General features: G+C 36.3%; 1 protein-coding gene across 1 annotated transcript; it reads right to left on the bottom strand.

The window, feature by feature from the left end:
- Positions 1–112: 112 nt before the first annotated feature.
- LOC141435801 (malate synthase-like) lies at positions 113–12,485 on the bottom strand. Its single transcript, XM_074098624.1, has 7 exons — positions 11,971–12,485; positions 10,783–11,041; positions 9,611–9,938; positions 9,134–9,308; positions 7,031–7,139; positions 2,188–2,442; positions 113–1,604 (listed from the first exon to the last, which is right to left on the bottom strand). Exons 1-7 carry the CDS (start codon positions 12,219–12,221, stop codon positions 1,353–1,355), a joined length of 1,629 nt encoding a protein of 542 aa, XP_073954725.1. The 5' UTR covers positions 12,222–12,485; the 3' UTR covers positions 113–1,352.
- Positions 12,486–14,226: the final 1,741 nt, after the last annotated feature.

Raw genomic sequence — 14,226 nt, forward strand, 5'->3', positions numbered from 1 at the left:
ATTTACGTTTCCTGATGCTTATATTTATATTATTTTACATCTCACATAACGTTCTTTGAGTTCACTGATTCATGATGATGTTTGGGCTTTTATAATTAAAAAATACAGGTGCAACAGTTGAAATCTTTATTAATAACAATTATATAATGCTTGACATTACAATACAGCTTCCTCTTAACGTATCACAATAATATTTGGCAAAGTTCACAAATGCATAAATAAGTATATATATTATTATAAAACAGTAACGTGTGTATATCCACCACCTTAATAACTACATATGACAGGACAAAGCTGCCAACTAATAAATAGACCTCAAATGACACCTAAACTTGGATGAATAACGTGATTTGGTCACAATTGATCTTTGGCGAAAAAACTAAATTATACACTGGAATGTATGTATGATATGATATTTGGTCCCAAATGCTTCTTTTAGCCTTAAAACCAGGCAAAAGTACCCCAAAGAAAGTTGTAGGCATTAGAAGTTAGTAAAATGCTTCCTCGTTTTTTTTTTACATAAGTTATCTTGATAATTTTTAACCCTGCACATGTTACATTTAGCTTACATCTCTAAGCAATTACTACCTACACCTAGCAACACATTTTCCGAAATTACATCACCTTAAAGCGTGATCAGTCGCGGAACTTCGGTTAATGCCTAACCGAAGTAGTTGGAACAGCTGCAGGCGTAATGACGCCGAAATGAGGGCTATCGCGTATGAATTCGCCGCTAGAGGCGCTAGTGTAGCGTGAGGTCTCCGGAATGTCAAATCTCATAGTTTTTGGGTGCGCTACGCGGGTTTATTTATAATTAGAATCATTTTGTGAATATTTTGCAATACCTGAAATTAATTATGGCAATTATGCGATAAGGGGCAATTAATGTCTGTGTTTTGAGACAGTTTTGTCTTTCGAAAACTTTTGTCCTCCCCTTTTTTCCGAACAAAACGGGACTACGCAAGACTGTGGTTGCTCGATATTTTTATGGTAAGGTTTTGAGATGTATTAAATATGATTTCTAAACTTTGTTTTCACGCCCGTAATAAATAACAGACTTTGAAAGCCACACTTAAAAACCTCACGCAACAGTGGCGCCATCTAGTAAGACAAAAAACGATAGCCCTCATTGGATCGCTTAGTTTCGGCAAAGTGTGGTCAGACCCTAACGAACGTTTGAATAAGCGATCCACAGATGTATTGAATAATGTTTCGCCGTTGTATTTTGTCAGACAAGTTCGTCTTGCTTTCTCAGCTAGCTTACTAAAGTTTGCTGAAGCTAATTGAGAAAGATAGAATACGAATTCATCGAAATAAGATGGAAAAACATTATTTACTAGACCTGTAGTCTGTTACAAGTTGCTGAGAAGCGCCTTGTTATGCAGCGTACGGAATTTATGATTATCATTCAAATAACTAGTTATGAACTCTGGTGGGTTTCTTGCCAGGAACAACTCTATGCTCATGTATCTGGCAGCCGTAAGTCGCTTGCGTTCTGCATTTGAACGGCAGAGGTTCTTATGCGCGTGGGCAGAAAAGCTGGCAGCGGCTTTCTCGACCAGTTTAGCTGTCACTTGCTTCTTTGGGTCGTCTTCTAGGAAAGGCTGCAAAAAGTTTTTTTTTTATTTCAGCTGATCCATTATTACAATTGTTAGTAAATTACACCTGACTTGAGTATGTTAGTATACATTATTATTATTATTATCATTGTATTAATTTAAAAATTGACCAGTCTAATATACAAGGTACTTATCACTAAATGAGTCTGGAATATAAGCTAGTGGTTGGGTGATTTCAACGAAATACCCTTCCTTGTAAAAGACTTTTTAATTGAGATTGACAAATGATTTTAAATTAAAGTGTGTTAAGTATATCGCGTATAAAACTCATTTTACCCTCGACTCAACTATTAACCCTCACCTGCGGCTGGGGTTAATATAGACGGCTCGGGTAAAATTATGCTATTTATGCCCTCGCAAACAATCTACTATTCCTCTGATATAAATAAACAACTATTTTCTTTCCTTGCGAAAAAGGAGTTAAATTTAAAATTGCTATGTAGGAAATTCCGTAATATTTCCTTTTTTCACTAGGACCAGGACTTAAGGTCATTACATTACATGGCCCTTTCCATTGCCATTGCCTGGAAAATGACAGAAGTTTTTCTCTAACGCAAGCTAAACTCACCGCGAACCGTATCCACTGCCAAATCTGTGTTCTAGAAATTTCCGCCGTGGCAGAGTCCTCAACGTTGCCGTTGTAGAAGAAATGGCCGATACCGGCCAACCAGTGGTATATAAACATAATGGATACAGCCACATTATGCCTCAAGCCTTGCAGGGTGACGCCACCGCTCGGTATAGTAAGCAAGTCCTCAGCTGTGATCTGAACGGTCAACTGCTTTGATATCTGATTGGGGGTTGATCCGTTTTTATTCCAAAGCTGAGAACAAAAAACAATACGGTATTTGACAAGTCCTGAATTTGCCATGTCTGATATATTATTATGAAAATAAAGATATTCAGACTGTTTAGCGAGGAGAAAACTTAAATCGGTTAAAAATTGGATTTTTAGTGATTTTTTGTAAAATATATATACCTCTCTTTCTCAAACGCTTTTCTCTATGCAGCAAGTATGGCGCTACTTGCGTGTGACGTCACATGCAAGTAAGTCTTTCTCTGTCTAATCTTGAGTTTCAAACCTTTATAACTTTGTTATTTGTAAAGGTAGCTTTAAAATTGTTTCTTTATTCAATAACAGGCATTGCGAAGTTTTAATTTATAAAACATATAAAAATTAGTCAAATACCGTATTTAAGAATAAGAAATCTTATTTTCATCTGAGAATAGATTTTAATTTAAATAATTTTTACTTTGCTGAGGTCCATATTAATGCCGCTGGTGAGCAAATTAATTGTTTTAGTTCATTGAGAATCGGTTGTTGGTTTTAAATTTAGACGACCAGATGGCCTAGTGGTTAGAGAACCTGACTACGAAGCTTGAGGTCCCGGGTTCGATTCCCGTGTCGGGGCAGATATTTGTATAAAAAATACGTATGTTTGTTCTCGGGTCTTGGGTGTTTAATATGTATTTAAGTATGTATCTATCTATACATATAATTATATTTATCCGTTGATTAGTACCCATAACACAAGCTTTGCTAAGCTTACTTTGGGACTAGTTCAATTGGTGTGAATTGTCCCGTGATATTTAATTTATTTAAATGATGATGATGATGTCCTCCATGTCGTGTCCGACAAAGGCGAACAAAGGTTTTAAATACCATGACTGCAATCAATAAATGAATATAAGAACGACCCTTAAATTGTCAAAATTCAAAAAGTTTAGTAAAGTCAAAGTCAAAATTTGTTTCTCTATTCGATAACAGGCATTGCGAAGTTTTAATTTATAAAACATATAAAAATTAGTCAAATACCGTATTATAACCTCGTCGTTATCATGTACCAAGTCCAAAAAAAAATTCTAGGTCCATTAAAAAAATACAAAAAGGTAGTCTTGAATTATGTGCATTTTGATGTATTCACTGCCAATTTAAGAAATTCGGTCAACACGGAACTTTTCCCAGCGAGTCGTTTTGTGTGGTCAACTACCATTTAACGTAAGTAGATTTTTAAGGCGTAAAATCAAAAACGAATCGATTTAACGAAATAATTGAGTATGCTTGACGAACCAAATAATTGAGTCATCGCACAGACATTTCAAGCTTCCGTAAGTGCACAAAAACAAAATTAATTTGTTAAGAAAAACCATTCTAATTAATTAGGTATCACATTTTTTTGTTTATTTACTCCAGATTACCTATTACAAAATATTGGACACTGATTTTGTTTTGTCAACAAGAAAATACAAAGATGTAGTGCGTCAAAGTTCGGGATACCTTTGAAGTAGTAAAAGTGTACGCAGGTGTAGTGTAACGTGATACGGAACTTTAGCCGGCCATAACATGTCCATATTTTTTTGTGTTATCCCATGCCCCAATGACCTTCGATAAGAATTCCTTAGTTTTCTAATGTTTTTTGTAGCTTTATATTGACAAGAACGGCTTTATGCAATATAGTATCCCATATTTACTTTAAAGTTCATGTCTTCGAGATATTTGGCATCAAAGTTGAACAACTTTAGGCCAAAAATTTGGTTTTCTGGTTTTCAAATGAAAACACTCGACCAGTTTTTAGAGACGTCAAAGACGAACCTAAATATGTACATTTCGTATATGTTAGATCTTTCACGTCAATAGAGATACGAAATAAGTGTTTTTTTTTTTCAGACAATGTTTAAAAAAATCATACAAAATTAAGTTTTTCAAAATCCGGTAGACAAAAATGGAGACAAAAGAAAGGAGAACCGATAGCCGTTTGATTTATAATTCTATCTGTAATGCAAAAGTGGGAGATACGATTCAAAACTTGTCAAAAATCGATGAAAACCTCGGGTAGCCCCTTAATTGACAAAAAATATACTTGTTCGATATTTCTTGAAAATCTAATGCTAGGGCCCTTCCGACGCATACGGCCAAAAACGCAAAAGACCAAATGGACATTTTTGGCGGATTGCGTGTTTAATGTAGCCACACACATCGCGATAACGCGAACATTCGCTATATCGCGATGCGTGTAGCCGAATATTCGCGAAAACTTCGGCACTTCGGGCGAAGCCACATTCGAGCACATCAAAGGGTTTCTTTATCGATCGATATTTCTTTGTTTGCAATTTGGCCATAAACAATGCCGTAGGCCGAAGACGAAGTTTTATCGTTTTATCGCAATAATTTTTATCGCGATGTGTCTGGCCCTATATATAGCATATATATATATATACAGTGGTGGCCACGTAATTAAGAACGATTTGAAGTTCCAGATTATTTTTAACTAAATCATGTCATGTGTAGTCGTGGGTCCTTCTTAGAAGTAACTAGTTACGTTATGAAATAGCCACATGAATAGAGCAAACGGGATTTAGAATAAAGAATAAAATTACTGTAATTTTTTTACAAATTTTGTTTTTATTCTCTTTAGTAACAAATTCAGAAGCTGGACAAATAATTAAGAACGATTTATTGAACGGTTCGAAAGTTTTTTTATTTGAAACTTAGATTAACTAAATCACACTAACGTGAAGTTTGTACAGAAAAAAAGCAATGTAATACATTTTAACTAAAATTAATAGTTAGTAGCATGTCCACGGCTTTTTATTACTGCCTTACACCGGCGAGGCATTGAATCTATCATTTTTTGACATTTCGCAAGAGAGACAGAGTTCCATTCTTCTAAGAATACGTCATACAGTTCTCTTAAATTGCCACACTGTCGATTTGAAACTTTTTTCTTGACTTCGCACCAAAGATGCTCTATTGCTCTAAGATCGGGGCTGTTGGCTGGCCAATCTAAGACAGAAACTGATTGCGATGTGAGGAATTCCTTAACGGTACGTGCAGTATGCTTGGGATCATTGTCGTGCTGGAATGTCCAAATAACCGGAAGCACGCCTTCAGCATATGGTAACATTGTTTCTTCCAGTATGTTTTTGTATTGAAATTGATCCATGTTTCCTTCTATCAGCCTAACAGGTCCAACACCATGTCCAGAAAAACATCCCCAAATTTTTACATTTCCCCCGCCATGCTTTAAAGTTACTTTTGTGTACTTTGGGTCGGATGCTTTATTTGGAGGCCGTTTTACATATCGTTTGCCATCAGAACATACCCTATTTATTTTTGTCTCGTCAGAAAAAATAACGTTTTTCCACTGTCTGACTGTCCAGTTTTCATATCTTCTTGCAAATGCAAGCCGGGCTTGCCTATGACATCGTTTCAACATAGGCACCTTCCTTGCTATCCTTCCGTGCAACTTTTCTTCCACCAAACGCATTCGAATACTGCGTGCCGAGATTGCTGAAGGGTTGTTTTCGCCAAAATATTCTTTTCTCAACTCATTAGACCCTTTAAAGAATTTTGTTTTGCCAAACGAACGATATTTCGATCATCTCGACGAGATGACTTTCTTTGTCTAGGTACACGCGGAACATTTGAAGTAGTTTGATACGTAGCAAAATGCTTTATGGCGTGGAAAACCATAGTTTTTGAACATTGCAGATGATCGGCTATGTGTTTATACGACTAATTCTTGTCGCGAAGTTTTAGTATTACTTTTCTTGTAGATTTATCACAACTTTTATTTTTTCCCGTTGTTTTTATATGAAGCAATCGCCTTTAAGACTTTTACGGCACTAAATGGCGCCAAAATTATTCAAATAATAACCTAAAACCACAAAGCGGCGGTCCGTTCTCTATTTAAATTTGAATAAAAAATAAACTATTCAGCGTTCTTAATTATATGACCAGCCAGTAAGTAGTAATACTAGGTTTAGATGTAATATATAAAGTTTATCTATTTATTTTTTAGCCAATTATATGTATAAATGAATTTACCGCTAGTAAGGAAAAGTTTTACGATACCGAGAGAAGTACAAAAATATACATACAGTTAGTAACACTTGTCAGTTTGAAAAAATCTTCTCTATAAAAAATCGTTCTTAATTATATGACCACAACTGTATATATATATATATATATATATTATATATATATATATATATGTCAGATTGACACACTACGATCATTCTTGATAAATTCGTTTAAATTGCACCAGAAGGTGGACTGGGGGGCTACTACGAAATTCGAAATTCAAAGTTGGTGCCGCACCATCCCTCTCACTCTCGTATTAAATGAATAAATGAATGGCAGTTAGCAACGTTTGGCATTGCCATACAACTAGGAAACGCAGCCAGCCTTATGGGCACCCAGCCTAATAGCAGCGACTTGAGTGATATTTGTAAATATAGATTTTTAGGATTAGAATAAGTTAAATTTAGTTATTTTTTTATTTATATATCTGTTAATTGTATATATTATTTGTTTGTTTATAAATAAATCCTCATTGTTTGTTGCCTCATGTCAGTGTGGTGGTGGATATAAATTGTTATGGAAATAATTTTAATTGAATTGATCTTACCTCGTTGACATGAGGCACTACCCTGGAATCGTAAACCATGAAGCCATCAACACCAGCTTCTATCTCCTTCAACTTGGCATCGAGTATCTTGTTTATAACTTCCTTGGATCTAAAAATAGTCGCAAATACAATACGTTGGTCGCAAACTAAGGATAAAAAGCAGGTAGACTTTCTTATTAAATCTCGTACATAAATCGTTAAAAAGCAATTGTGTCAATATTCTGTTGAATGAACGAAATGTACATAATAACTATTATGGTATAAACATGTCGGTCATTGATCGATAAAATAAAGAAATATACATTTTCTCACTCGTGGAAAATTCTGTTGTCAATATGACAACGACGATAAAATATATGCCAATGTTGCAATATTTGTCTGAATAGGTTCGGTGACGCAATGGGAGAAGTAAATAAATTTATGTAAAGATACAACTATATGAATATTTTTATATATTTTTTTAAAACAAAATCAAATATTAGGTAGGTGTATATAGCTATTGCTGATCTTGGAAAAATTTCTCTACGTTCCTCTGTTTTTCTGTAATTATTATGGTGCTCAATAAACCCACTCTGATGGATTTTACTGAAGCAATGACTTGAAACGGGTAGATAAATATTTTCATATTTTTTTTGCTATAATATTTTTTTTCGCTTTTTAGTGTAACTAATCTAAGTTACAATAGCTTAATAGCAGCTGCTCATCACCTTTTTCGAAATTTAGCGCGGGTGGTTGAAATCCATGAGGTAATTTTGCGTAATTACTACGGGAATTTAGAAGAAATCCCGGAATTTCAACTCAACTGCTGCTTTTACTTATTTACGAGTGCAAACCCGCGGGCAAACACTCATCATCATCGACATCATCAGCCGGAAGACGTCCGCTGCTAAAAAAAGGCCCCTAAAGCTTGAAACACAGAGCGGTGGCGGGGCGGCGCGGAGGCGGTACCGGTTGTAAAATTCGAGCTAACTTGAAAGAGGCCACACAACACCGCACCACGCTTATTTCCCGCGCGGTATTCTGTATGTGCCCTCTTTCATGTTAGCTCGAATATTACAATCGGTACCGCCTGCGCGCCGCGCCGCACCGCTCCGCCTCGGGCGTCAGTGTTTCTAGCTTTAGAACGCCACAATGAACAACAACTCGGCCACTTGGATGGATCTGGGACTGTCTAGAACATAATTTGACTACATTTGATTTTTGCCTAGAGCTTAAAGTGACTACTGCATAATGGGTCGAACACTCAATTCTACTAAAACACAAATTGACTAGTGCATATTTTTCCTACATAGTAGCATAGTGACATGAACCCAAATTGTCCGGACATCCAGGTAGAAAATTTATTTCCGGCGTATTACGTCGGCGTATGGGCACAACGAAAAGCCGTGGTGGTCTGGTGGTTTGACCTATCGCCTCTCAAGCAGAGGGTCGTGGGTTCAAACCCCGGCTCGCACCACTGAGTTTTTCGAAATTCATGTGCGGAATTACATTTCAAATTTACCACGAGCTTTGCGGTGAAGGAAAAACATCGTGAGGAAACCTGCACAAACCTGCGAAGCAATTCAATGGTGCGTGTGAAGTTCCCAATCCGCACTGAGCCCGCGTGGGAGCTACGGCCCAAGCCCTCTTGTTCTGAGAGGAGGCCTGTGCCCAGCAGTGGGACGTATATAGGCTGGGATGATGATGATGGGCACGACGCAGTCTCCAACAGTGATGTGATGTCATCTATGCCGTCGAACGATAGCCCGCGACGACCACACTCTTTAGGTGGAACGATATTGAGGGCGTCACGGTCGTGGACGTTTAGTGGAAGAATGTAATGTTTGTCAGAACGATCGGTTGTCATAACTCTTTTTTCTCTGAATCCAATAATTATACAGAATTGTTATAAAACAAACCTAACCTAACCTACAGTTTTCTATAGGATGACCATTTAATAATTTCAGAAAAATTTAAGGTTTCAGTGGAAAAAAAATGATGACAAACGATGATTCGGATAAAAATTACGGTATGACTGGCCAAGAGTATGCGAACTTTGGCGCTCCCCGTCAGTCCACATAGTGGGGTGGGTAAACACCTACGTAAACACTATAGTTAACTTACTCTTTGTCGGCAGCGTCCGCGCCCGGTCTCAATGTGGCAGCAGCCATGCCGCCGGTCGCGGGCGCCGCGCGCGCATGACACGTAGCAATAACCAGCCGCATGTAGCTGCTCAGGAAATGACGGTCCATGTTCACGTACTTATTCCTGTCGGGGAGCAGGAACTCTCTGCGGCTGCCTGAAAATCAATTGAGTAAAGTACCAACGAGAAAAGACAAATTACGTCATGTTTCTTACCTCTTCACGTCTAAACTGCAGAACCGATTTAGATGAAATTTGGTATCTACAGATAGTTAAAGAGTCCCGGGGAAAATTGCAAAGTTCCCACGGGATAGCCTAAACGAATTCTACGTGGACGGAGTCGCGGGCAACAGCTACCCATATAATTGTATGGTCAGCTGTTTGTGGCATAATAGAAATGTTTCATGCCATATCTTTATTTATCTACATACTAATTACAACAGCTATCTTAATACTTACCAAATTTACTAATTATTGATGCACAATAATCCCATATGCCACAGTTCAATCCCAAAGAGTGCTCCCTCAAAGCATATAATATTTCTTCCATTTCGAAGGTAGAAATAATATTCTCTATCAACACGCAAGCTTTGATTGTTCCTTGAGGAATGCCGAGTTGGTGCTGGGCCCAGATAAAGATGTTATTCCATAGTTTAGCCTCTCCCGCACCCTCCAGTTTTGACAGATAGAAATATGGACCACTGTTGGCCTCATAAAGTTTTTTTGCATTATGGTACATTAAAATAGCAAAGTCTACAAGCGGGCCTATTGCTTCTTTGCCATCAATCTGTAAATTACATTATAATTTTTATCATATCAGTTTATATTGGTTTAATAATTATATCAATTGATTTTGCATAAATTTGTAAATATGAACAATGCTTATGGGGGTTGTAGATAGTATTTTAATTCAAATTGTGTTTTAGGGAAAGGAAGATAAAATAAATAATATTAAATTAAACTGTTTTTTTACAGACTTCAAAAGACAGAAGTTTTTAGTTTGTCTATGTTTTACATTTTTATTTTACCCAATTTTCCAATTGGCAACCATATTTATAAATAGAAAAAACAAGATGATTGACTTGCCAATGAAACTTGCTAAACATAAATAAGTTCTGAGCCTAATATCTTGCCCAGAAATCACAATTAGGCATTGCAGTTCCAATAGTATTCAGCAGTTCTGTAGCCAGTAGTGCTGGATCTAAATGCTTTCATATAGTTAATTTTACAATGCAATAATTTAGAGATATCAAACTATGATTGGCTACTTTATTTTTAAACAGCTTTCCGCTACTCCGCACAACACACAAGCTTTCTACAACAACTATTTTGGCAGTTGCAGCAATTTTACGAATGCTAATTATTGAGTATGCACGTGACGTGAGCATTTTCGGCGACACTGGTAATGGTACGGTTAGCGTCATGAATATATATATGTTACCTAGATGTCAAAAATACCTAAACACCTTTATGCCACCAAACATAAGGTCAATATATAAATATTTTGATGCTATGGCTGTATATATATTTCATATAATGCATTAAACTGAACCGAGACTAATTGACATTTCCTTTTGTTATTTCTATTCCGTGTTAGCAACAAGTCAAACCCCAAAACATTCATAGCTCACCAGAATATTATGTTCTATCATATTCCAAGCTCTAGGCCGCAACATGAGCACGGGACATGTACTGATACTCAATGGAGCTCCATGCAACTTTCCGTTCACTGCTAAGTAGATATTCTGGAATGCCAACAACTGGTTCCGCCATGTAGGACAGTGGCCATCATCAAAGTCCACTTGGATGCCCTGGACATTTGTGTTCAGTGCCGACTCAAAATGTGCAGTGTTTGATGCAGACACATCCCCCAAGTCTAAATGACGATTTCTGGAAGCAATAAATGGTAGCCAAAATATCCATCAATCCAAAAGTCTAGCCCTTATTATTATATTGATATTTAAGATTGGTTATGAGCTGAAAATTATAGTTGAAATGCTAATTGATCTAAGCATCATTTTTGAGATAATTATTTTTCGGAATCAGTTTATTACATACCATATAGATCACACAACTCATCTGCCCAGCCCATCAACTGATCTAACTGAAAACACTAAAAAAACTGAAAGTTAAACTGTAAACTTGATGAAAATACATGTTTTGCTTTTTTTTTAATGCAAATTGTTATGAGATTTTGTACATAAATATCTTAGAAATATGTATCCTAAACTTCATGCAGAGGTCAAGAACTGATTGTAAGTTAAGTAGGCCATTCAAGATTAAAGATAATATGGTCTTACTGAAGCTAAATCTCTTGCCTCATCTACAGTTAGGATGAGAGAAACTTTTTATGTACACATTTTCAATACACATAAAAATAAAAATACAAAATGAACATTGAATAGTATAAAATAAAGTGGGCCCCACTGAGCATAATGCTATGGCAAGCCGCAATACTGTTTTTTAGTAGGACCAATTAAAACACTAAACAAAGCATCAGGTGAGAAAGATCAATTGCTGGTTAGTGAACATACACAATTTTCTGGCCCTTGAGACTTGACTAAAAGTTTGTATATATTGTTGTTTTAGTAAGTATTCATTCAGTTGGCTAGTAAATGCAGTGGCACAGAGGTTGGACTAAAGCAAAGGGGGTCGCGACTACATAGGTTAGGTTAGGTTAGAGTGAAGGAGTTATGGGACCCCCTTTGCTTTAGGCGGACCCAGATATTATGTCTTTGCACAACACTACTAAAATTTAATGACTGGTAAGAGTAATTTATTTTTACATGGTGGAAACAATAGATTGATAATATACATACTGAAGCCTGAATGGAAGTGGTGCAATGGTCCACGACCGATCTAGCCTTTCCGGAGATTTCTTGAAGTCTAGTTTAAATGACGTGTGCAATTCCACCGACCGTTTACGTCTGTTCTTATAAAGTTGGTCGATATCTTCATCAAATTCTTTATGTAAATTCGCTAGAAACTCCAAAGCACCGACACTAAAAATCTTCTTCTGAACTTCTTCTAACTTTGGTGGTGGCGACTGAAGTAGAATAACCTCGGACATCTTTTGATTTAAACTATTTTAAATATTTTTAAACGTGTTTAGTTCCTGAAACATTTACACCTTCTGAGCACACTTATGCACAACAACGAGCTCCACGGGTCCACGGCTCTCACGCACGACAGTCACGAATCACGACTACTATAACTTTTACGCTATAGGTGCTATAGTTTTAATGAAGGTCAAAGTTTGATTCCTTATCTTTTTTATTTTGACTTATAAAGATTTTGACGCTCGCGGCTCGCGCTGCTCCCTCCCATTACCACAGACTACTAAGAGATACTAACTAACAAACCCATCACCAAACTATGTATGTTTTCATTATGTTGTAACGTCAACGCAGTGTTGCCACATTGCCCAAAGAAAAAGTCGCTAAACATACGGTAAAAAGCAGGTAGGTTCGCAAAAATACTCTGGCTAGCTACTACGAAACTCGAAAATCGAAGTTGGTATCGTACCGTCCCTCTCGCTCTCGTATTAAATAGAAGTGTCAGAGGAACCGCACGACACGAACTTCGAGTTTCGAGTTTCGTAGTAGCCCTGCTGTTATAAGTTGCGCAGTGGTTAAAAAAAAAAAAAAGACAACATGGGATATAAGTCTTTAATTTTTATATTTCTTTCTCTTACATTATGATTAACGGAAAAATTTAATCAAAATAGATGTCATCTTGTGATGTTGAAGGTCGGGTTTCTTTATTGTTTTCGGGTTTCTTAGTTTTTCCTACTTATTTCTTGAAGGATATTCTCAGGAATTACGTATGTAGCGCACGGAAGTACGTTTTACATTACAAATTAAATTGACTGAAACAGTGGTAACTTAATTATTGTAAGTAGCTAGAAAGTGTGGCTAAAAAATTTAGCTGCAAATTTTTTTTTTGTAGTAATTTCGTAAATGTGGCTTTTAGATCTAGCTAAAAATTGGCTAAAGTGGCAACACTGCGTTAACGTCAGTTGAGTACACCTATATCCTATTCTATGAATAAGGTGCCATATAAGTATAAGTATGTGAGAACAGATTGCTTTGTTAATGACAGATTCATATGAGTATGACAGATGACCGAACCTACGTTATCACAGAGTACATTATTATATAACTGAAATAGAGTTGTCACTCACGATCCTTGAATAGCGCCATCTAAATAGTTGTGTTCGAACTAAGAGCCCAATGTATAAATGCATAGCTATAGATAACCGTGCCTGATTTGTTAGTATCCAATTAAGTACTAATGTTTGAAGGATTTACATGATTATTCATTCTGCCATTAGATGTAATGAACTATGTCAAAAATGCTTAGTTTGATTTATTAATGACAGAATGAATAAGCATGTAAACCCAAATTATGAATTATTAAGACAATAAAACCAAGACAAATACTTTTTCCTCCTTTTATTGTAATACTTAGCAGCTAAAACTTGCATCACATCACTTATTACAGCTTGGAACACAACACTTCCGTTCTGCAGCCATAGTTATTCCGTAAAACAAAGCCGTAAAATACAATTTAGAAAATTCTGTCCAATGTTCAAAGCCAAGTTTCGTGTTGCGCAGTTGTTCGTTGTCCGAGATCAAAACCGGGTAGTTATTAAGAAGAAGCGATCGGTCCAATTTGCAAAGCCAAAGTTTGTGTTTTTCGCAGGTTATCAGTGTCCAAAATTAAAACCAAAGGTCAAAATTGTGATTGAAATCCGTAAAAACTTGTAATCCGTTCACGCAGCACGAAACGAAAGTAACCGTTGTAACTTCGTAAGGACGACAGCTGTCAACAGTGGTGTTACCAACCAATTAAATTTAAAAACAACGAAATTTTTCTGAAAAGACCTAATTTGGCTACAGTTTACTTTAGATTTAGATTTAAGTTCGTTACTGTATTTTTTTATTAGTCTATAATTATATTTTATAATGTTTCTTCCGTTGTTTTAATTTTTTTGATTAATACTAAATACTTTTTTTACATGAATTTGGCAACACTAAAAATAAAAGCTAAATATAAGTTTCGTTCGAAAACAT

Source organism: Choristoneura fumiferana, chromosome 15 (assembly GCF_025370935.1).
Source record: "Choristoneura fumiferana chromosome 15, NRCan_CFum_1, whole genome shotgun sequence".
NCBI lineage: Eukaryota > Metazoa > Arthropoda > Insecta > Lepidoptera > Tortricidae > Choristoneura > Choristoneura fumiferana.